Below are 25,438 nucleotides of genomic sequence, written 5' to 3'. Positions count from 1 at the left end.
TCATTTCATTTTAATTGAATTAATCCAAGTGTCTTTGGAGGATACACCGTCACGTCTCTGACCTGAACTGTTTTTATATGTTCCAAAGTCCAGTCGAGTGGTTTCTGTCTCTAACTGACACTTTAAAGTCTTATTGTCTTAAAAACAAGTGAAGTGACCCGAACCTGCTGCAGTCACAATATCTCAACATGTTTCTAATAAACGAGGCGTGGCGTCCTGGTGGCCAAAGGGTTTAAGTAGCTGATCATGTAATCTCAGCATCCTCGCTGGGCCCTGACAGCTTCCTGTGTCGACTGTCACAATAAAATACACTCAGAAAACTGTAAAGAAAGAAAAACGCACCACCTTTCAGAACATGTGATAACTCAGACCAGGGAATGCATCAGAACCTTTAAATAAGATACAAAGGAAAATAAAATCAATTAACTCAGACTCAGACAGGCTGCTGCACCAGAACCATGATTCTGATGATTCTGATGATTCTGATGATTCTGATTTGTTCACTTGTTTTAAGAAAATGATGATTTCATGGACTGAACTGATCGCTTCATTGATTGATTGCAGTCTTGATTGTTTTGATTCGTCTGAAAATCAAAATCAGCAGAAACGTAGATTTCTGTATCATTTGAATGAGTTGAGTGGAGACAAACCTGCTGTGTGTCCACAGAGAGGACATTTAACTTATCAAGAGACAATACATGCAAACTGTGGAAAACTGTGGACGAGTCCTTTAAAGCTGCTCTGGAACATGAACCTGGTTTATTTCCTGCCTGTTTGTTTCCTGTTCTGATCATGAACTGATGTGTGGATGATTCAGAGACATGTGGAGCCCGTCAGGAGGAGCTCTGTGGCCCCCAGCGGCCCCGGTGGCCCCGGTGGCCCCGGCGGCCCCGGTGGCCCCGGTGGCCCCGGCGGCCCTGGCGGCCCTGGCGGCCCCGCGGGGGCGTGACGGCTGCCAGGACTTGTCAGAGAGGTCGAAAGTAGAGCCGGAGGCCTAAAACTGGAGCTGGTGTTGGTTTCACTGCCTCCAGCCTGTGAACAGAGCAGAGACAGAACGTCTCACAGGACAGGTTTGTCCTCCTGCTGCTCATATGAACCAGGAATGTATTTCTGTTTGATTTCTCAGTGTAACTCTGGTGGCAGCCGTCTGGATTTGTGATGTGTTGATTGAAAAGAAGCTTGTTGATGAAGTTTTAATGAAGCAGGTGGAAGAGGTTCATGTAGCGCTGCAGATCAACAGGATGTGATGCAGAAGCTTTGTTTTGAGATGTCAGTCACACTGAGGACGCTGGGAACATGTCCTCACCACTGGTTAGAAGCATCAGTAGTTTAAAATGTGTCTAAAGAAATCTTCCATTAGGAAAACCAGTGAGATCAAATGATTCACTGTGAGCTCATTGGATCTGAAACCATCTGAGCTCTACGCTGCTCACACCTCCCTCTGAGTTCATCTGTCCTTCAGCTGTCCTGCTCACATTAAAGCATAACTTGTGACATGTTTTGTGTAGCTGCTGCAGGCTTCAGTGATTCAGTGTCTCAGCCTTTATGTCCCCAGCACGTGGACGTCAGGAGACATGTTGTTGTAGCTGCACTGAGCTCGTTCATCTACAATCTTTATTCATCCTGTCTTCATTTCTGTTATTTGAACATTTGAGACTAAAAGAACCAAATTCTGAAATGTGACTGCAGGAGAGACGATCTGTGGACTCATCACGTCTCTGTTTCATCAACATGTTGTCAGAGTCCAAGTCCACGTCTTCCATGTCTTCCATCCACGGAAGTGTCCCATCCACGTGAAGTGTCCCATCCACGGAAGTGTCCCATCCAAATTTATTGAGAAAATCTGATTTATTCTTCAGTCTTGTATTGTTTGACCGTCTGATGGTCCAGTTTTCAGGATGAACCCACGTTGTGTCCTGGGTCAGTGCTGGTGTTTCTGGTTTCTGGCTTCGTTTATCTTTTCAAACACGAGTTTGATGCCCCGGTGGGTCAGAACAATCCTTACACAAGCTGCATTGATCGCCATGGTAACACAAAGATTGTTTTGACACAACCTTTTTATTTACAGTAAGTGTGTCTGTGACCTCTGACCTCTGACCACGAGCTGTGAAGACGTCCTGCCGGTTCTCTGTGTCTCGTGTTCTCGTCTCTTTGTCGTCAGTGATCAGTCTCGCCGACTCCATCCGTCAGTGACGGAGGACAGAGACGATCTGAGAGGACGGAAATATGTTGGAAGGTTTGAGGAGCGTCGATTTTCATTCCTGGTGCAGAACTCCACTGAGAATCTTCATGTTTTAGTTTGTGAATCCAGTGCACCAGTCCACTCTAACAGCTGATTCAGCTCAGATCAACTGGAGACAAGTTGATTCAGTTTGAACAAAAATAGTTTTACAACAAAGAGCTCAGCCGCCCGCTTATTATTTCAGCTGCAGTGATACAGAATACTGAATCTGCAAAGTAACTAAAGCTTTCAAATCAATGTAATGGAGTAAGAAATGTAGTGGAGCAGAAGAATAAAGTAGCATTCAATGGAAATACTCAAGTAAAGTTACTTCAATAAATATATTTGGTACTTTTACACCCTTCCTACTACTAATCTACCACTGTAACTACTACTGATACTGTAACTACAGTTACTGATACTGTAACTACTACTGATACTGTAACTATAGTTACTGATACTGTAACTACAGTTACTGATAGTGTAACTATAGCTACCGATACTGTAACTATAGTTACTGATACTGTAACTACAGTTACTGATAGTGTAACTATAATTACTGATACTGTAACAACAGTTACTGATACTGTAACTATAGTTACCGATACTGTAACTACTACTGATACTGTTACTACAGTTACTGATACTGTAACTTAGTTACTGATACAAGAAGACGAGTGCAGTATTGATCTTTGACGAGGAGAGAATCAATCAGGACGACAGATCTTCTTTCTGTCTTCAGCTGTTTGACTTTTGGCTGAACGTCACACTGAACCGACACCTCCAGCAGCTGCTCACACTCACACACACACACACACACACACACACACACACACACACACACACACTGAGAGCAGCTGATGAGGAGCTTCCCTCCGTCTCTCTGTGGTTAATAGTATTCCATGACATCATCACTCGGCAGTGTTGGGAGACAAACAGCTGTTTACAGTAGACAACGTTGATCATCAGGCGTCATGACGGACAGGCTCACAGAGTCCGAGGACCACAGGCCGTTACTGGTGCTGGCCGACCCAAACGCTCTCTCCACTGCTGCTCACATCCTTTACTTCAGTCATAGTACATTTAAGTACTTAAAGCAACACTAGGTAGTTTGGACTCATTACTACCCCCGGCTGGTTGAGAGGCGCAATTATCTGTTACTAGAGTCGTAAATACTGTCGCTGTACGAGCCTCCCTGGGGAAAATGAATACACGTGAATTTGTTGACAGAGCCGGCGAATCACGAAATCGTCTGAAAAAACCTCAACCGAGTGCCGACAACAAGCTCGATTCAGAGAGAGCAGCTGGTAGTTTGTTAGCATGAAGGCTGCACAGCACATTAGCATGCTAGAGTTATTCTCACACCGAGTTGGTTGTAGTGACTGCACCGACTAAGTTACTTCCAAAACACGACGCTTGGGCGTGAATGTGTTTAGTAATGTCTGAATACTAGTACTTACTGAATACAATCGCAAGTTGACGTTGTGTTCGGCGTAATAACTACAACCAACTCGGTATGACAACAGTAAGTAGCATGCTAACGTTACCTCCCGATCCCGATCACACTGTTCAACAATTACGTTGATTATCTGCATGAACTAAGGAATCTGCAACTTTACAAGACAAGACGTTCATAGTGTTTTAGTAAGTTAGTCATCGTCTACAGTCACTACATGAAAACGAGCAAGCTATCGAAACGGACAGCATTAGCTTATCTCCCGGCTTTATTACAGTTATAAACTGGACAAATAGAGCCCCAATGAACACCACATAACAACAGATCAACTCAAAGTAAAAGTCGGTAAGATAATAAATATGTATAAATGTAATATATGACTTACAAATCCAGTAGCATCTAGGATAGGTCGCCATCAGTTCTTTCAGCTCGCACCACCGAGTGTAAGCTGGTCCAATATTTGTCCATGTCAGGCTCATGTTATATCACTTTCTCTTTTTCTTTTCTTCGCCTCCTCAGACAAAACCTTCTTGGCTGTTTTAGCTGGCTTGGCCATGGCGTTGGTTTACAAAAAATCCAAGTAGCTGCTGGCTAAATCCACCGATGAATACACGTGTCGTAAAGCAGGTCGCACTAGACTTCTTTACATCAGATCGGTTCCGACCCGCTCAGGGAAGTTACACAGTGCGGTTTCTACCGGCGCGACCCCCCTCAGGCTGCAGAGGCGTCACCGTTCATCCTATTAACCGTTATTCTACCACTTAACTGAGTTTAGAAACATTATTTTAAGGTCGAAAAGCTACCTAGTGTTGCTTTAAGTAAGAAGTACTGTACTTGAATATTTACATTTTGTGCTGCGTTTATTTTTCATCTTTAGTTACTTTGCAGGTTTAATTTCATAAAACAAATTACAATCAACAGATAAATGATGTATGCATGTATTAAATATATATAAATAAGGGGAACATTTAACCAGATTAACCGCTAACAGCTGCTAACAGTTGCTGCAGTTAGCTCAGTTAGCCATTCAGTTAGCTGTGGTTTTGTTAGCTGTTAGCATGCTAACTCCAGTAGATATCTTTGCAACACAGTACTTCAACAAATCTTAACGTTACATCAACAACATCAACAGCTGCCCCGCAGATAACCAAAGACAGCTGTGACATTAAAGTGATGAACACCTGTGCATCGCAAATATAATATTAATTATTTTGAATAATGAGTACTAATACCAATACTTTTTACTGTTATTTAAAGGAACAGTTCACGCAACAGTAAATCCAGTCATCATCTCCTCTGAAGGAGGAACAACTGAAGTAGCTGGAGACGGAAAAACATCCAACAACAACAAACTGCAGAATGATCTCTGAGCACTTCCTGTTTTTCAGTGTACCTGTGGATCTACAGACAAATATCACCTGATTACTTTGATACTGAAGAAAACTTAAAAACATGATGTTTCTCATGTAAAAAAAAAATATATATATGTAAAAAATATAAAATGGCTCCATACAGCTCGTCCGGTATAATCCAAGTCTCCAGAACTAAGACGATATTTACTCCCTCGGCGTGCGGTCGAGCTCGTGCACGCTAACACTGTTAGCTAACACTGTTAGCTCATCAGCTCCAGTGAAGACATGTTAATAAAGGGTTAAATGTGGTCTCCTCAGATCAGTGTGATCTCTTCTCTCCTGCAGACTGTGATCACAGCAGACGGGCTGTATGGAGACATCTGATGTTTAAATCAAGTCTCCAGCTGCTTCAGTTGTTTAGCAGAATGCTGCAACTCTGTTTTACTGTGAAGCTCCATAAAAGAGATTATTAATAGTAAAATATGTTATTATTTAGTATTAATATTTCTACAAGACCTGAATACTTCCTCCACCTCAGCTTGAAAGGAATGACTATAAATGTTGTGTCTTGATAATTCTGATGTGATGTGAGAGACAGTTGGGTTAAGACTGAAATAATGTCTGAGTGATGCAGTTATATTATTATTAAAACAGTTTAACGAGATTAATATTGTTAAAACACTTCCTGCCTCTGGCTGCAGATGTACTGTGTTTCACCCTGACATCAGTGGAGAAGTACTCTCAGTCTGAATGTAGATCTGCTGCCGGTCGCTGCTCATCTGCATGGAAATAAATCCCTTTAAATAAAAACACTTTTATTTAAATCAGCCAGAAATAATTTGTCCTGTCGCCCTGAAAAGAAAATCCTGTTAGACACATTCACACACATGAATCAGCTGCAGGCGTTCACAATGTTAAAGCCCAGTGACAGGAATAAACACAAGCCCACACACACACACACACACACACACACACACACACACACACAGAAACCCTGAGCTTTGTTGTAAAATCTCTGCTCGCTCCGTGTGGTGATAATCTGACAGCAGCGCTCTGGATGGATTATCTGATGCCTCTGATGGCTTTTATGAACGTGCCAGAGAGTGTGTGGCTGAGCGAGCGCCGGCGGGCGCTTCCCATCATGCCTCTGGGCTCGGTGGTTCATTGTTTGCTCAGGTTCAGAGCAGCAGGCTAGAGATGTGGGATCATCAATCTGCTGCATTACATTTTTATTTATTAGTTCATATATTTTCTTTTCTATCAGCTGATGAGTCTTGTTTTATTCTTCAGAATAACGTTGGTGCTATTTCATATTTTCTTCATGTCAACACATAAAGCGGAGTGACATTTGTCTGCAGAGCCTCGTGAAGCTGCAGGCATCATGGAAATGTCACGAGAGTTTGAGCAGCAGGCGGTGCAGTCTGTTGTCAACACCTTAAACCATTTCACATGGTAAAACACAATCTGCAGATCTCACTTAGACTTTTCAGCAGAACTCTAAACACATTCTGCTCGAATGCACATGTCACCCGTACTGGTGAACACAAGTGGCAACAATCAAATACAAATAGAGAACACGTGTCATTGATTAAACACAACCACTCAAAATTGATTTCACTTGTTTCAAATCATGTGACACAACCAATATAAGCCAGTTCAGAGAGCAAACAGGTTGTTGAAGGTGGGACAGAGAAAGTCTAAGAATGGATGGAAGAAACAAACTGTCTGGCCCTGAACATTGTGCTTTCCATTTGTTTACAGTGCCGACTGCTCAATAGATGTTGACTGGTTGCAGGTTCATATCAACAAAGAACAAGAATTACAGTATCACAGAAACAAAGGACACGTTTGTGAGATGCAGGGTACAGTACTGTGAAAATACAAGGAGGAGGAGGAACAAAAAAAATTGCAAAGAGCAAAGCAGAGTTTAATTTCTGATGAATGTTGAGCTGCTATGATAGAACATGTTTTCATTCATCAAAAGACAATGACGGAAAAATATGAAATTTGTTTTGAGATTAAAAATGTACTTCTCCCTGAGAACTGTATGTTGTGAACATGGTGTTTTCTATGTTTTGGTGTATTGTTTACTGACTGCTGGATAGTGTGTATCATTTTGATGGCTTTGTTTATGATTTTGAGAGCAGGTAAATCTGCTTTGAGGCGAAAGTTTCATTTTGCACGAGGAGTCAGAGGTTTTGTGTTTAATGTTTTCAGAAAATGGAGCAAGGTTTCAGAAATTGTGTTTTAGCAATTGAGAAAAACTGTAATGCTTGATGTGCAGAAAACCGACTCTTCGTCACATTTCTGCCTGAAAAACAGCGTCTGTCCCCGACAGAAAACTTTAACTCACCAAGTGTTTGTTGTTGGCTGACGGTCAGCCCTCCCGACTGAGACTTAATGAACTTCGAGAGTGAAAGAGTCAGACAGCGTCCTGTTTACTGATGGCGATTATGTTATTATGTAAATTATAGAAAAACGTAACTTTGTCACTTTCCAGGATGTTTGGTGGGTCAGGATCTCAATCACAGCACATTATAACAGCACCATAAGATTATAAACAGACAGCTGGTACATGTTTAGATTAACAGGAGGACACCGGGAAACACGTTGGAAAAAAACACATACGTCATCATCATCACGTGTACCGTCACGCCTCCGCATCACTTCAGACAATGGTGCTAACATTGTTGCTGCAATAAGGAATCTTGGCTGGACACAACCTCCATCTTTATTTACTTTGGATATTTAAAATGTCTTCTTCACATTCAATGTTAAATATTCTTTAGAAATTAAGGTTTATTGATCTTTGAAAGGGTGTACTTGCATTATTATGCCATTATCATTATATTAGTTGAAAAATGGTCTCAAAGCGACAATATTATCGTTTATCGCAATAATTTCTAGGACAATTTATCGTCCAGCAAAATTTGTTATCGTGACAGGCCTAGCGTCCGTGCTGAATTTTAAATGTAATTCCTGATTCGAGCTGCATTTCTGCGTCTTTGTTTGATGAATCATCAAATACATGATGAAATAATTCATGCATGTGCAGATGTGAAGGACGTGAACGTGGTGAATTCAGTTTACATTGTCAATAAGCAGCTTGTTTCCACTCAGATGAAGCAGCCTGCAGTTATTTGATGTCGGACGTTTCGACTCATTTCTTCTGCTGTGATGCACCAACCTCAGTAAACAGCTGACCTACATCTGACTGTGGCTCTACTGAAGTCTGAGGGTCTGAGTGAAAGCTGAGTTCTCAGTAACTGGACTCCTGCTGTTACACATGGTGCTGACTCAGCTCTCACTGAGCTCCTGATCCGACCGCCTCCTGTTACAGCTGCACAGGGAAGCCCTGACGAACCACACCGGACCCACAGAGGTCTGTGATACACGACCCGTCTGGACTTCAGTAGATATCAGCGGGTAGATTATATCATATCTCTATATCAGTTAGAGAAAGAAAGACAGATATCTGCAGGTGTGGACGGAGTACTGAACAGGCCCGCCAGGTAAAAGACCATGGGCCGCTGCTGGACCAGAGCTGCTGTGAGAAGTGACTGTTAATATGTCGTGTGGGGAGGTCGACAAACAGACAACACACAATACAACAACAGACAGACACAAAACAACTACAACAAGACACGAAGTGACTACAAACAAACACGTAACAACTACAAACAGACATGTAACAACTACTCAAAGACATGAAACACTACAAAAAACATGAAACTACAAAAAGACACAAGGTAAATACAAGAAGACATGAAACAAAGTGACAAAACAACTACAAACAGACATACAACTACAAAACGATACAAAACTACAAACAGACATGTAACAACTACAAAGAGACGTGACAGATGTGAATAAACATAATCAATTAAAAACATTAACGACAGTTGTGTCATTACTGCAGCCTCACACACACACACACACACACACAGTACAGTGTGGAGGAAGCTGCAGGGTGGCAGAGAGCTGCTGAGGCTGCTGACAGGCAGGAGGCTGTTTTTAGCTTCTGAAGGTCACACACACACACACACACACACACACACACACTGACAGCAGTGACAGTCTGTAACAGAAGACTGCTAAGACCTGTGTGTGTGTGTGTGTGTGTGTGTGTGTGTGTGTGTGTGTGTGTGTGTGTGATAAAGTCCAGACTCAGTTTTAACTGTAGAGATGAAAGCAGTTTATTAAAGTCGGTCCTGTGTTGAGTCAGTGTTACTGACGGCTCCCGTGTTTCTGTCATAAAGACATCTGAAGGCCTCTGCTCCACGAAACTCACCCTGTGTTTCAACATGTCCATATTCAGCAGGACACAGGACTGAACAGTTCCTCTGTGTTTCGGCTCAAAATTTAAACGTGAAGCAAACGTGAGCTTCAGTCTGAGTGTTTCTGCTTCAGCTGCTGAAGCCTGAAACAACAGCAGAGGGCTGAGAGACGAAGCTGAACGTGTATCAGCTTATTGAAGACAGTTTGTTGGTCACCTCTTCTCGTCTGTTTCTTCTGTGGAGCAGCGGTGAAAGATCAAAAAGGAAACATGTTTATTGTGTCGACTAAATTAATAGTCTCTGTATCAGAGCTCGATATCAGATTTGAATCATCAGCAAATTAAAACAATAATTCATCTGTTAGCATGCTAACAGCACTCAGTATGCTCACTCTGATACACCAAAGATTTCTTCCAGTGTCTGTCTTTAACTTTCAGCTGTAATCTTTGTCTCTTGTGTTTGAAACTCTCTGATCTGATCCTGATGAATGCGACCATGTTTTATGAACCACACAAGTGATTGTGTATGTGGGTCAGTCTCAGTGAAAGTAGGCCACTCAGCCTGGACAGACTTCACATTGTTTGAGCTCAGCGAGCAGCTTCCTGGAAGACAAACTGTTAATCCAGAATCAGTAAACGGGCTCAGTTCAGAACAGACGACTCTCTGAACATTAAAGTCTGACTGCACTGAGGCACTGCTGGGATTTGAACCCAGGACCTCCTGTTTACTAGACAGGCACTTTAACCAGCTAAGCCACAGCGCCACCATGTGTTCATTTATCTCTCTGGTCTTCTTCACCTGATGTCTAATTTCCCATGAGCCTCCCTCTTCAGGTGTGTTGAACCTTTAACGAGGCGGTTTTCTTATTAGATTCCTCACTCAGGAAACCTTCAGGTGCGACACTGAAGCAGAGGCGCTGTGGCTTAGCTGGTTAAAGCACCTGTCCCTTAAACAGGAGGTAATGGTTTCACATCCCAGCAGCGCCTCATAGACGAGGATGTTTCTCTCTATCGACCCACTAATGTTCAACATATCCACATGTTGTTGGATGTTTTCCACGTGAGCAGGTAATCTGCAGCATCTGACCATGTGAACTGGTCCGGCCCTGCAGATAAAGACAATACAACAACTCACATTAATGACTCTATTCTGGCCCAGAGGCACTGCTGGACTTGAACGCAGGACCTCCTGTTTGTGAGGCCGGTGCTTTGACCAGCTAAGCCACAGCGCCTCCTACAGGCTGATGTTAATGTCTCTCAGATCACAGCAGCTCCCTCACAGAGTTCAGCAGTCGTATCCAGACCAGTGAGCAGCTTTCCTCTGACACACCTGATGTCACTCAGGTGAGCACACCTGCTGAAGATGCTAGCAGCTTGCTGTTGCAGTTGTATTTATTTATTTATTTATTTATTTATTTACTTTTATTTAACCAGGTCGGTCCCATTGAGACACGATGGTCTCTTTTTCAAGGGAAGCCTGGCCAAGACAGCAGCATAGAAAAGTTGCAACAATTACAAGACACACAGAAATCACACAGCAACAGAGATAAAATACATTACAAAATAGAAGCAACAGGACTAAAGCTCGGGATTCACATTAAATAAGAACAAGTGCGGTATGAAGCTGCTCCAATTTCTCTCACACGCGTTTTCAAAGATCCGAGGTTGATGAGCTCCTTTAACTTAAGAGTTTTCTGCAGTGCGTTCCAAGCAGCAGGTGCAGCGTACTTAAAGCAGTGCTTACCAAATTCAGAATTAACTTTGGGCACGTTTAATACATAAAACTCGTTAGAACGCAAGCGGTAATTGCTTTGGGATTTAGAGAAATAATTACATAAATATTGGGGGAGCAGACCCAAGATGGCTTTATAAATAAAAATATGCCAATGTATAAGGCGGCGTGCCAGAGATGGCCACTCAACTCGAGCATATAAAGTGCAGTGGTGAGTGAGGGCTTTACATCCAGTGACAAACCTTAAGGCACCATGATACACGGTGTCCAGAGAACGCAGACAATTTGCAGGGGCATACATATATAAGAGGTCGCCATAATCAAGTACAGGGAGGAAAGTGGCAGCAACCAACTTTTTCCTGGTAGAAAAAGAAAAAGAAAATCTGTGACGGAAAAGGAATCCCAGTTTCAGTCTTAATTTTTTTACCAGGTTTTCTACATGTGGTTTAAAAGAAAGCCGATCATCGATTAAAATGCCGAGATACTTGTAACAGGACAGAAGTTCAATCTCACACCCTTGTAATGACAAAATGCTGGGAGGAGACACAGGTACTTCCCTGCCATTGGAAAATATCAGTTTAGTTTTGGCAACATTTAAGACGAGTCTTAATTCAATGGGTGACTTTCCACAAGGTTAAAAGCAATCTGTAAGTTGCCAAGGGCCTCGGCAAGAGTGGAGCCACAACAGTATATAACCGTGTCATCGGCATAAAAATGAAATTTGGCATTTGGGATGTTTCTGCCCAATGTATTTACATAAATAACAAACAAAATCGGGCCCAGAACTGAGCCCTGAGGCACACCGGTAGAAACATTTAGCAGTGTGGATGAGCTGCCTTCAAAATAAACACATTGTTTTCTATTAGACAAATAATTATCAAACCAACCAACGGCCTGCTCAAATAAACCTATGTCAAGCAGTCGTCGCTTCAGAATAGAATGATCGACTGTGTCGAAGGCCTTAGAAAGGTCAACAAAGTCAGCTGTACAAAATTTCTTATGATCCAGCCATTCTATAATATATCGTTGGTGAGTTTGAGGATGGCTGTAGTTGTGCTATGTTGTTTCCTGAAGCCGGATTGATATGGGGAGAGAATGTTGTAAGTATGAAGGAAATCCTTCAACTGGTCATTTACTAGACCTTCAAGGACCTTCGACAGGATGGACAACTTGGAGATAGGTCGATAATTATTTAAACAAGTAGGGTCCCCTCCTTTCAAAAGGGGAAGGACATAAGCAACTTTCCAAATTTCAGGAATACAATTCGTAGTGATAGAGAGATTAAAAAGATATTGGAGAGGTTTGGCAAAATAATCAGCAGCTAGCTTTAAAAAATATGGTTCCAAGTGGTCTGGGCCTGCAGATTTAGAAATGTCGAGATTTAACTGAAGGAGGGAAACTGTATTTTTATGTGTTGGATAACATATTTTTAATAATCAGGAGGATTTGTAAAGTGTCCTGACTGGTTGAGTTTTGTGGCCTCAGTTAACGTGACTGTTTCATTGTGTTCGCAGTTTGCAGTCCGGCTGCTGCTGCTGATGTGTTTGAGTCTGTAGACGAGGTTTGTGGTGAACATCAGGATGATGGTCAGCGTTGTTTGCTCCTTTCTTTCTCTCTTTGTTTCTCCTGTTGACCTCTGTTGCACCTTGTCTTTGATATTTCACCTGAAGGTTTCATGAGTGAGGACCTCAATGAGAAAAGTTAATAAAGTCTCTGTAGCTGAGGTTCAATAACAGGAAGGTGAAGGTCCGCTCACATTAAAGAAACACGTCTTCACTTTGCCGATGATGCAGATTTGGTCTCAGCAGGTGACAGTCATATGGTTGAATTTAGAGATCCGACCCAGAGTCCTTTGTCTCTTTTGATCTGTGGAAAATACAGAATGTTCTTAAAATCAACACAAACATGGTGTTTTAACTATTTTAAAGAAAAATGGTCACAGAAAAGAACTTTTATTGTAACAACGAGGCACCGCTGGGATTTGAACCCACGACCTCCTGTTTACTAGACAGGTGCTTTAACCAACTGAACCACAGCGCCCCCATGTGTTCATTTATATCTAATATCAAACATCAAATCATAGTGAAGACATTCTTGTAACATGAAGCTCTTAAAGACCTGAACACTGTTCAGTGCTGCTGCCCTCCTCTGGTCTAAAGGAGAACAGCAGCTTGTTCTTCTTCAGATCCACATCGTAGCTCGTTGCTGTTAAAAGGTTTTCCAGCAGCGGGTCTGAGCCCGGCTGAGTTCCTCCTGCGATCCGGCCTCTCTGCAGGAACTCTTCCAACTGGAACCGGACCAGAATGTGAACTGGGCCCGGCTCCCTGCAGTCTGTCACTGTCAGCTAACAGCTAACAGCTAACAGCTCGTCTCCAGGGGCGACGTCTCATTCACAGTCATAAACAACCATTCAGAGGAAATGTCAGCCAGATGAGTCAGAGCGAGAGGAGGAGGAGAGGAGAGGAGGAGGAGGGAGGAGGAGGAAAGAGGAGTAGAGGAGGGACGAGAGGAGGACAGAGGAAGAGAGGAGAGGAGAGTGGAGGAGGAGAGATGAGGAGAGGAGGAGAGAGGAGAGTGGAGGAGGAGAGAGGAGAGGAGAGGAGAGGAGGACAGAGGAGGAGAGGAGGAGAGATGAGGAGAGATGAGGAGAGAGGAGAGAGGAGAGGAGAGGAGAGGAGAGGAGGACAGAGGAGGAGAGGAGAGGAGAGGAGGAGAGATGAGGAGAGAGGAGAGTGGAGGAGGAGAGAGGAGAGGAGGAGGAAAGAGGAGTAGAGGAGGGAGGAGAGGAGGACAGAGGAGGAGAGGAGAGGAGAGTGGAGGAGGAGAGATGAGGAGAGGAGGAGAGAGGAGAGTGGAGGAGGAGAGAGGAGAGGAGAGGAGAGGAGAGGAGAGGAGAGGAGAGGAGGACAGAGGAGGAGAGGAGAGGAGAGGAGGAGAGATGAGGAGAGAGGAGAGTGGAGGAGGAGAGAGGAGAGGAGAGGAGAGGAGAGGAGAGGAGAGGAGAGGAGGAGAGATGAGGAGAGAGGAGAGTGGAGGAGGAGAGAGGAGAGGAGAGGAGAGGAGAGGAGAGGAGAGGAGGACAGAGGAGGAGAGATGAGGAGAGAGGAGAGTGGAGGAGGAGAGAGGAGAGGAGAGGAGAGGAGAGGAGAGGAGAGGAGAGGAGGAGAGATGAGGAGAGAGGAGAGTGGAGGAGGAGAGAGGAGAGGAGAGGAGAGGAGAGGAGAGGAGAGGAGGAGGACAGGAGGAGGAAAGAGGAGTAGAGGAGGGAGGAGAGGAGGACAGAGGAGGAGAGGAGAGGAGAGTGGAGGAGGAGAGATGAGGAGAGGAGGAGAGAGGAGAGTGGAGGAGGAGAGAGGAGAGGAGAGGAGAGGAGGACAGAGGAGGAGAGGAGAGGAGAGGAGGAGAGATGAGGAGAGAGGAGAGTGGAGGAGGAGAGAGGAGAGGAGAGGAGAGGAGAGGAGGAGGACAGGAGGAGGAAAGAGGAGTAGAGGAGGGAGGAGAGGAGGACAGAGGAGGAGAGATGAGGAGAGAGGAGAGGAGAGGAGGAGGAAAGAGGAGTAGAGGAGGGAGGAGAGGAGGACAGGAGGAGAGGAGAGGAGAGGAGACGAGAGGAGGAGAGATGAGGAGGATTGAGGAGAGGAGAGGAGAGGAGAGAGGAGAGGAGGAGAGAGGAGAGAGGAAAGAGGAGGAGAGGAGAGGAGGACAGGAGGAGAGAGGAGAGTGGAGGAAGACAGAGGAGGAGAGTGGAGGAAGACAGAGGAGGAGAGATGAGGAGAGGAGGACAGAGGAGAGTGGAGGAGGAGAGAGAAGAGGAGAGGAGGAGGAAAGAGGAGTAGAGGAGGGAGGAGAGGAGGACAGGAGGAGAGAAGAGGAGAGGAGACGAGAGGAGGAGAGATGAGGAGAGGAGGACAGAGGAGGAGAGATGAGGAGGATTGAGGAGAGGAGAGGAGAGAGGAGAGGAGGAGGAGAGGAGGAGAGAGGAGAGAGGAAAGAGGAGGAGAGGAGAGGAGGACAGGAGGAGAGAGGAGAGTGGAGGAAGACAGAGGAGGAGAGATGAGGAGAGGAGGACAGAGGAGGAGAGATGAGGAGGATTGAGGAGAGGAGAGGAGAGGAGAGAGGAGAGGAGGAGAGAGGAGAGAGGAAAGAGGAGGAGAGGAGAGTGGAGGAAGACAGAGGAGGAGAGATGAGGAGAGGAGGACAGAGGAGAGTGGAGGAGGAGAGAGAAGAGGAGAGGAAGAGGAGGAAAGGAGAGGGAGGAGGAGGAGGAGGAGAGGAGTGTGTGTGTGTGTGTGTGTCTCCTCTCTACCAGCCTCCATCTTTAGCTCCATTTTCATTTGCGTCTCCTCCTCCTCCACATCCTGCTACACCTTATCCTCCACCTGTCTTCATCCCCCAGGGGTCAAAGGTCACAGCACTCAGGCTGCAGCTGACGTGGACAGAAATAGAGAGAGGCAGCGGGGTTAGCTCTGTGTGGACAGCTGTTCGGGGTTTAACACTCCAGTCCCGTCATTGTGATGGAGGCGCCACAGAGGGTCGGGGTTACGGACCGGCCGCTGTCTGTCCTGCTGACGTAACGTCTGAATCTACACGACACGAGACGAGGGAGAGAGACAGACAGAGAGAGTCTTAAAGATACTCTTATTAGTATTAAAAATACTCCTGGGAGAAGGAGACAGGGCATATCTTGCTGCCCAATATGTGTCAACATGCCACAACCTGAGGGACAGTGAATGACCGACACACACACACACGCAGGCACACGCACACACACGCACACTGTATATACTGTATATATAATTGATGGAAATCAATCTTGGTGTTGTGTTTGTGTTGTTATTTGTTGTGTTCTGTCCGAGTGTTTGGACAAGTTGTGTTTTGATGCTTTGGCAACATTGTTGTAAAACTTTCATGCCAATAAAGCTCCTTTGAATTGAATTGAATTGAATTGTATTGAGAGTCTGTCATCTGTCAGTCTGTTTGTCTGTCGTCCGTCATTCTGTCAGTCTGTCGTCGCACACAAACAACAGAAACAACATTCTGTTGTATCTGTTGTTTCTGTTGTATCTGTTGTTTCTGTTGTTTTTGTTGTTTCTGTTGTTTCTGTTGTATCTGTTGTTTCTGTTGTTTCTGTTGTTTTTGTTGTATCTGTTGTTTCTGTTGTTTTTGTTGTATCTGTTGTATCTGTTGTTTCTGTTGTTTTTGTTGTTTCTGTTGTATCTGTTGTTTCTGTTGTTTCTGTTGTATCTGTTGTTTCTGTTGTATCTGTTGTTTCAGTTGTTTTTGTTGTATCTGTTGTTTCTGTTGTTTTTGTTGTTTCTGTTGTATCTGTTGTTTCTGTTGTTTCTGTTGTTTTTGTTGTATCTGTTGTTTCTGTTGTTTTTGTTGTATCTGTTGTATCTGTTGTTTCTGTTGTTTCTGTTGTATCTGTTGTTTCAGTTGTTTTTGTTGTATCTGTTGTTTCTGTTGTTTTTGTTGTTTCTGTTGTATCTGTTGTTTCTGTTGTTTCTGTTGTATCTGTTGTTTCTGTTGTTTTTGTTGTTTCTGTTGTTTCTGTTGTATCTGTTGTTTCTGTTGTATCTGTTGTTTCTGTTGTTTTTGTTGTTTCTGTTGTTTCTGTTGTATCTGTTGTTTCTGTTGTATCTGTTGTATCTGTTGTTTCTGTTGTATCTGTTGTATCTGTTGTTTCTGTTGTATCTGTTGTATCTGTTGTTTCTGTTGTTTCTGTTGTTTTTGTTGTATCTGTTGTTTCTGTTGTTTCTGTTGTATCTGTTGTATCTGTTGTTTCTGTTGTATCTGTTGTTTCTGTTGTTTTTGTTGTATCTGTTGTTTCTGTTGTTTCTGTTGTATCTGTTGTATCTGTTGTTTCTGTTGTATCTGTTGTATCTGTTGTTTCAGTAGTTTTTGTTGTATCTGTTGTTTCTGTTGTTTTTGTTGTTTCTGTTGTATCTGTTGTTTCTGTTGTTTCTGTTGTTTTTGTTGTATCTGTTGTTTCTGTTGTATCTGTTGTTTCTGTTGTTTTTGTTGTATCTGTTGTTTCTGTTGTATCTGTTGTATCTGTTGTTTCTGTTGTATCTGTTGTATCTGTTGTTTCTGTTGTTTCTGTTGTTTTTGTTGTATCTGTTGTTTCTGTTGTTTCTGTTGTATCTGTTGTATCTGTTGTTTCTGTTGTTTTTGTTGTATCTGTTGTATCTGTTGTATCTGTTGTTTCTGTTGTATCTGTTGTTTCTGTTGTTTCTGTTGTATCTGTTGTATCTGTTGTTTCTGTTGTATCTGTTGTTTCTGTTGTTTTTGTTGTTTCTGTTGTATCTGTTGTTTCTGTTGTTTCTGTTGTTTTTGTTGTATCTGTTGTTTCTGTTGTTTTTGTTGTATCTGTTGTATCTGTTGTTTCTGTTGTTTCTGTTGTATCTGTTGTTTCAGTTGTTTTTGTTGTATCTGTTGTTTCTGTTGTTTTTGTTGTTTCTGTTGTATCTGTTGTTTCTGTTGTTTCTGTTGTATCTGTTGTTTCTGTTGTTTTTGTTGTTTCTGTTGTATCTGTTGTTTCTGTTGTATCTGTTGTTTCTGTTGTTTTTGTTGTTTCTGTTGTTTCTGTTGTTTCTGTTGTATCTGTTGTATCTGTTGTTTCTGTTGTTTTTGTTGTATCTGTTGTATCTGTTGTATCTGTTGTTTCTGTTGTATCTGTTGTATCTGTTGTTTCTGTTGTTTCTGTTGTATCTGTTGTATCTGTTGTTTCTGTTGTATCTGTTGTTTCAGTTGTTTTTGTTGTATCTGTTGTTTCTGTTGTTTTTGTTGTTTCTGTTGTATCTGTTGTTTCTGTTGTTTCTGTTGTTTTTGTTGTATCTGTTGTTTCTGTTGTTTTTGTTGTATCTGTTGTATCTGTTGTTTCTGTTGTTTCTGTTGTATCTGTTGTTTCAGTTGTTTTTGTTGTATCTGTTGTTTCTGTTGTTTTTGTTGTTTCTGTTGTATCTGTTGTTTCTGTTGTTTCTGTTGTATCTGTTGTTTCTGTTGTTTTTGTTGTTTCTGTTGTTTCTGTTGTATCTGTTGTTTCTGTTGTTTTTGTTTTTTCTGTTGTTTCTGTTGTATCTGTTGTTTCTGTTGTATCTGTTGTATCTGTTGTTTCTGTTGTATCTGTTGTTTCAGTAGTTTTTGTTGTATCTGTTGTTTCTGTTGTTTTTGTTGTTTCTGTTGTATCTGTTGTTTCTGTTGTTTCTGTTGTTTTTGTTGTATCTGTTGTTTCTGTTGTATCTGTTGTTTCTGTTGTTTTTGTTGTATCTGTTGTTTCTGTTGTATCTGTTGTTTCTGTTGTTTCTGTTGTTTTTGTTGTATCTGTTGTATCTGTTGTTTCTGTTGTATCTGTTGTATCTGTTGTTTCTGTTGTTTTTGTTGTTTCTGTTGTTTCTGTTGTATCTGTTGTTTCTGTTGTTTTTGTTGTATCTGTTGTATCTGTTGTTTCTGTTGTTTCTGTTGTATCTGTTGTTTCTGTTGTATCTGTTGTATCTGTTGTTTCTGTTGTATCCGTTGTATCCGTTGTTTCTGTTGTTTTTGTTGTATCTGTTGTATCTGTTGTTTCTGTTGTTTCTGTTGTTTTTGTTGTATCTGTTGTTTCTGTTGTATCTGTTGTATCTGTTGTTTCTGTTGTATCTGTTGTTTCTGTTGTTTCTGTTGTTTTTGTTGTATCTGTTGTATCTGTTGTTTCTGTTGTTTTTGTTGTATCTGTTGTTTCTGTTGTATCTGTTGTTTCTGTTGTATCTGTTGTATCTGTTGTTTCTGTTGTATCTGTTGTTTCTGTTGTATCTGTTGTTTCTGTTGTTTTTGTTGTATCTGTTGTTTCTGTTGTATCTGTTGTTTCTGTTGTATCTGTTGTTTCTGTTGTTTCTGTTGTTTTTGTTGTATCTGTTGTATCTGTTGTTTCTGTTGTTTTTGTTGTATCTGTTGTATCTGTTGTATCTGTTGTTTCTGTTGTATCTGTTGTATCTGTTGTTTCTGTTGTTTCTGTTGTATCTGTTGTATCTGTTGTTTCTGTTGTATCTGTTGTATCTGTTGTTTCTGTTGTTTCTGTTGTTTTTGTTGTATCTGTTGTATCTGTTGTTTCTGTTGTTTCTGTTGTTTTTGTTGTATCTGTTGTTTCTGTTGTATCTGTTGTATCTGTTGTTTCTGTTGTATCTGTTGTTTCTGTTGTTTCTGTTGTTTTTGTTGTATCTGTTGTATCTGTTGTTTCTGTTGTTTTTGTTGTATCTGTTGTTTCTGTTGTATCTGTTGTTTCTGTTGTATCTGTTGTATCTGTTGTTTCTGTTGTATCTGTTGTATCTGTTGTTTCTGTGACTGACTGAGGGTCGCGTCCTCTCTCAGGTCAACAAAACTCCTCTACTGAGGTGGATTTTCAGATTAACGGGACTTTAGCGTGCAGACATATTAATCATTAACTTACTGATTAAATCTTTTCTCATTTCATTGATTGTTTCATGGAAACGTTTGAACCTCTTCCATCCAGCTTTTCATGATTACATGATTGAAGGACGCAGGCGGATGTGTGCACTGACCTGTGGACGTATTTATCACAAACCTACATTCAGGATGAGGACATGAAAACACAACTTGTTTTTTTCTGTTTGTTCAGAAGAAAAGTGGCTTTTTTTCTGATTTGTCTTTAATTGAATAAAAATACAGTCAGAGAACCAAAATGTTCAGAATTTGATAAGTGTGTCAGTCACATGTCAGATTAAAGACACTGTCTCTGTGTTTGGACAGATCACTCCGGGCAGCAAGGCAGCGCAGGGTAACCTGGTCCAGGGTGACATCATCGTGGCCATCGACGGCGTCTGCACGGATGGGATGACTCACCTGGAGGCTCAGAACAAGATCAAGATGGCCAATTACAACCTGGCGCTCACCATGAGCAAGTTAGTAAAAACCAAAGAGCATCAGCTGTTTTTCTTCTCTGTCAAAAATACATGTTGGGTGTCTTTTTTTTTTTTTAAGTATTTAAAATCAATGCACGATTAAACGCCCTGGTTTAATGTTTATTGTGTCGCTAAGCTGATGCATTGTTGGTTTTATCTACAGTGAAACAAACGACAAGGAGTTTTGAAACAGTCAGTAATACTTAACACTTTCACCAGGTTGGATTATACAATTAACAAAACGTGTTTCTCAGCTGACGGGACTTTCACTGCGCTGTGCGTGAAGTTTTTGACAGTGATTTAAATCCATGGTTTCTGTTTAATCTTCTAGTGAAACATTACAAGAACATCCAGTGTGTCATTCATACAGTAGAGACACATCATGTAAAGCTAAGGTTGCGAAATATCTTAAGTACATCTGCATTAATTGTTCCTGTGTGATCAGGAGGAAACACTGAGGGTCACATTAAGACTTAAAATGTAGTGGTCCTAAAATCTTTCCTTGAGGAACCCCACACTTTATTTTCTGACCTCAGTGTCGGTGTTCGGACTGGGATCAGAACCGTCACTATGTCAGATTCTCTCTACAACATATTCATGATAACGATATTATCTGGATATCTGTAGAAATTTAAAGAATATCAATCAAATCTTCCTGCGACTTTGTTCACTTTGTGTTCTGTCTCTAATTAAAGAGAGGTGGAGACAACACTGAATATCTTCTCTGGATTATTCACACGATATTTGACCTGTCTGATGACAGTTATTGTGAATATATCAACAGGTGGGCCACAGATCAAACAGGACCAGAACCTTTCTGACTTATTGTCCGAATAAAGGAAACCATAGGACCTGAGTCTCTATTGTTCTACTTTAGTAATGTAAGATAGGAGATTGTTCTGATGGATCCAAACTGCTTTCTTAGAGAAGTTTAACCGCTGCAGTCTTCAAACTAAAGAAAAGATGTATGCACCGTCAGGTCCTCCTCCTCGTTTCCTGACGGCGTCCAACAGACGAGATCTGATAGTTCAGTGAGGAAATGAAAGCTGCTGAGTCTCATCACCACAGACGCTCCGGGCCATGTGATGAAGATCAGCCGTCCAGCTGAAGACGAGGAGCCTCCGTCATGTTGTTTTATCAGTGTGAGGTGGACGGTGGTGGACAGCAGCAGCAGGGGGAGGTCAGGAAACAGACCTGATACAATCGAAGCTGTTTGACCTTCACACACAATCATTCCTGCTTTGTTCCCTTCCTGCAGCTCAGAATGAATCTGTGATTGTCAGGATACAGTTTGTCTTCACCAGCAGCTTTTTTGTTCTCTGGCACTGAAATCTTCTTGTGACAGTGGACCTTGAGTTTTCTGTGAGCTGCAGCAGGAGGCTGGAGGATGTTTGTTCATCGCTGCTCTCACCTGAATAACTGAGCTCTTCCTTCAGTCCTTCCAGCTGACGTGATTGTATGGAGTCCATTCAGCTGCAGCTTCCTGTGCAGAGAACATGAAGCGTCACCTCTTTCTATTATCTGTTGACGTACAGCTCGTATAGTTATTGTGCTGTGACCTCTGACTTTCGACCTCCTCCTGTCTGTTCGCTGAAGGTTTGAAGGCTTTTCTTTATGGTGCCGTCGGTGTGTAGGTGTTTCCTGTGAATGAGAGGCATTGACACAGTTCTTCTGTTTGTTCTGTCAGTGTCCTTCTGTTGAGGCGTAAACGGGTCACAGCAACCCACGTATGGAGGATTTATGGAGAGTTTACTTGTACAGAACATTTACACAGTCGTCCTCTGAGGTTCAACCTACGTGAAGCTTTGACAGTAAAACATTTCTGTGGAAAAATAGGACACATGTGAGAGACGAGCTGGATGTGGAGAAATCAGGATTCTGTCCTTTAGTCCTTAATGAACCTCAGTTAACGACAGTGTTTATGTGTTTATGTGACACCTGCTGGTGTCACGTTGTGTTCAGGCGCCAGTAAAAACAAGGGAAAATATTTTTTTAAGAAAAAATCAGACAAGTGAACTATATATAATTTAATGACTATTGAAATATTAAAAAATCTTTTTTTTACTTTATACACTTTTTATGTTGAACATAAAATCAGTCCGATCGAGTCGAGATGTAAGGAAACGGACCAAAACATCTGTGGCTGATTGGAAACAGGAAATTATTTTTTTACAGTTGCACCAATAAAAATGACTTCCTGTAAAATGTCCCACACTTCAGAAAACGTGATAAAAATAAGTTAATTTTTCCTTTCACATGTGGATCAAATCAGATCGGGTCGGGTCGGATTGGGTCAGATCAGTATTCTTGTCAGAAATCATAAGATTAGGAAACAAAACACAACAGACTAATAATAAAAAGTGTGGAGGTAGTAAATGCTGACATCACTGCCAAAAAGATGATAATGTTGCACCAATATCAGAAATGTTGATCATCACTAACGTTTATCTTCCTGCAGGTCGAAGCGTCCCATTCCAATGATGACACCGAGAATCGATGCCTCCGCTCTTCCCTCATTGATCCCCCACCAACAGGTAACTTTACCCATGATGCATCTCTGCTGCCTGCTGCACTCAAACCCACCCTGGATACTGAGGCGAGACTGATGCTTGATCACCTCTGGGGGAGTTAGTAATGGAGCGTTAACTCACAACATACACACACACATACACACACACACACTGTGTGCACTCGTAGATGTCTGGTGCCTCCTGGTGGTCACAGGAAGAACAACATGAACTGAATCCAAGATGTCCCAAAACAAAACACTGTTGAGTGAAAATGATCTTTAAGTAAAAATATTTACTATTTTATTATGTGGAGCAAATGTTACAGAAGTATGGAAGCCCTGAGAGACAAATCAGAACAGTTTGTTTATTACTATTATTTTTCTTCTGTGGAAGTTTGTTTTTTGTTTCATGAATGGAAAAAATATAAACTAAATAAAAAAATGTAATTAGAAAATGTAAATGATTAATAAATACTAATTAGTTTTGCCTCTCAGGGCTTCAACACATGACAGATGTAAGTGAGGAGACAAAGGCAACAGAAACTGATGACAGTTTTACATTCAGGCTTTTTTGTAAAAAAAAATATGTTAATAAGACATTTTTACAACATTGACAGCAGAACTTGTCTATGAAACATATTGATCACATATTGATAGTTGTTACCCCACATTCTCTGCTCCGTCCCCGTCTCGTCTCCTCCCCGACTCCCCCTCCTGCTCCACCTGTAGCCTCAGTCGCTGCAGGTCAACGGCCGGCTGTCGGCCTGCAGTGCCTCCTCCACGCCTGCAGAGGCAGCGGCGGTCAGCCCCGCTCAGAGGAAGCAGTATAACTCTCCGATCGGCCTGTACTCAGAGGACACTCTGAGGGAGATGGCGGCCATTCAGGCGGGTCGGCCTGCGGGGTACGTAGAGATGAGGAGGCCGGACGAGACGATTAATGATGAAGTGGAGGAAACATGGCAGGAGATCCACAACGGTCACTCAGAGGTGGAGCTGATCAGGAGCTGAACAACAGTTTTATTTATCTCAGTTTCAGTTTGATCTGATTCATGTCGTTCAGGTCAAACACTCGTGGTTCGGTTGGAATAACTACATTATCTACAGAACTTCATTATCTACGTGACGTAACTTCACTTCAGTAGTAAATTAAAACAACTTATCGTTAGGGTTATGGTTAATGTGTCGAATTCCTCCTTTGCTACTGTAATAATTGTAATGGCCACTAGAGGTCGCCGCCTCGCACAAAACATAAATATGGGTCTTATTCAGAGTTGGGAGGGTTACTTTAACTTTACCTGAATACAAAACAGAGAAAATAAATATCAATAAGACGACTGGTAGTACATCATTCTTTATTTTAAATTTGTAATCCTGTTTTACTGCATGTAGCAGTAATCTAATTACATAATTTTTCTTTAACTTTACTAGAATACCATTAGCTCTTTTTGGTATCCTGATTACATGTTACATGTATTCATTTCTCCCAAAGCCTGGTTCTTCAGATGAGGGTGGGCTGGTTCATCAGGTTCACAGCTCAGCAGCCTGATAGTTACAACAGATCATGAAAATAAGATTATTTCTGTGGTTTTTACGTCTTTTAATGAGGAAGAAAAGTCGTCTCAGTCTGAGCTCCACAGCTAATAGCTGCTGTTTCAGTACAGTCAGGTCAGGTTCAATTTATTGTCCACATGTCGTCAGCAGAAACAAACAGTTAAAATTAAAATATCATCAAGTCCAGTATTTCTTCTCTTTTAGCTCCATTTTTGGTCTCCACCAGGGAGCGCTGAGCGTGAACCAGAACAGTAAAGTTGGGTCCAGACAGATAAACAATGAGCTGAAACTACAAAGTTATGGTGGCTATTTGAAGGCAAAAGATGCTAACATTAGCTACGTAGCCTGGTACTTGGCTACATAACACGTTTTTAGAATAGAACAAATCTTTTTGGGTTTTAAGTTCGACCGTCAGCACTCAGACAAACACGTGATGTTTCCTGACAGCAGCTCCTCCTCTGAGATTCCTGCCATGTGGACGACACGTCAGCTGAGCTCAGACTGAACCTCTGTTGACGTTAAACAACCAAGAGAAGAAGAAACAAGGGCGGATCAGAACATTCTGAAGATTCTGACAACACGAGTCTTAAAGTCTCAACAAACAACAAAACAACAGCTGGAGCTGCACCAATCAATAGTAACTGATGATTTATTGATCATTAAACTTAACTTAAGAAGGTTCTCAGCATGTAGCTCAGTGAGTACAGTGGTGGAGAGTAACTAAGTACAATTACTTAAAGGAACGGTTCACCCAAAAATTTAATTTCTGTGATATTATTACTTTTACTCAAGTAAATCATCAGATTACTTCTTCCACCACTGAGTGATGTGACTGAGTGAGGAGGAGCTCATCCAACAAACACATTACTGTACACACACACACACACACACACACACACACACACACACACACACTATCCTGCAACAGATCAAAATACACACTTCCTCTTTGGCAGTTGTAGCTTTACAAAGCTCTGATGGGAGGGAAGTGTGTGTGTCTGTTACCATAACTATTCATAATCATATCACACACACACACACACACACACACACACACACACACAGTTTCCTCAGTTCACAGTGTGATTCGGTTACTGTGTCACTGACGAGGCCAAACACCTGTTGGTTCCTCTGGCTACAGTTAAAGGTCAGGGAACCTTCTGGACACACACACACACACACACACACAAACACACACACACACACACACACACACTGCCCTTGGTTTACCTCTGCAGTACGACACTCGTTGCCTGGAGACTCGGACCTAAAATGATTGAACATGATGGATGAATGAAGAATTTCTGTTTGTTCAGATTGATTCTCATGTCTGTATGAAAACCTGAAGCAGGCAGTAGCTGATTAGCTTAGCATCTTAGCATACAGATATACCATATACTCTTCTTCATTGTGGCAGTCTTGGTCTGTTCTGTGATGATGGACT

General features: G+C 42.1%; 1 protein-coding gene across 7 annotated transcripts in view; it reads left to right on the top strand.

Annotated features, from left to right (window-relative positions):
- LOC311270999 (LIM domain-binding protein 3-like) overlaps positions 1-25,438 on the top strand; it is a 53,006-nt gene that overhangs the window by 3,680 nt on the left and 23,888 nt on the right. For 4 of the 7 annotated variants that reach the window (XM_084376316.1, XM_084376319.1, XM_084376317.1 and 1 more), the window contains 3 exons: positions 19,783-19,934; positions 22,393-22,468; positions 23,173-23,345. In XM_084376316.1, the coding sequence (XP_084232442.1) occupies positions 19,783-19,934; positions 22,393-22,468; positions 23,173-23,345 (401 nt within the window). The remainder of the gene's footprint in view (positions 1-19,782; positions 19,935-22,392; positions 22,469-23,172; positions 23,346-25,438) is intronic. The other 3 variants (XM_084376321.1, XM_084376320.1, XM_084376318.1) reach the window with 1 other exon arrangement.

The sequence above is a fragment of the Pagrus pagrus genome (assembly GCF_965226575.1).
Source record: "Pagrus pagrus genome assembly, chromosome: 15".
Lineage (NCBI taxonomy): Eukaryota > Metazoa > Chordata > Actinopteri > Spariformes > Sparidae > Pagrus > Pagrus pagrus.
Note: the sequence above shows the minus strand (reverse complement) of the source record. Positions and strands in the feature narration are given on the sequence as shown.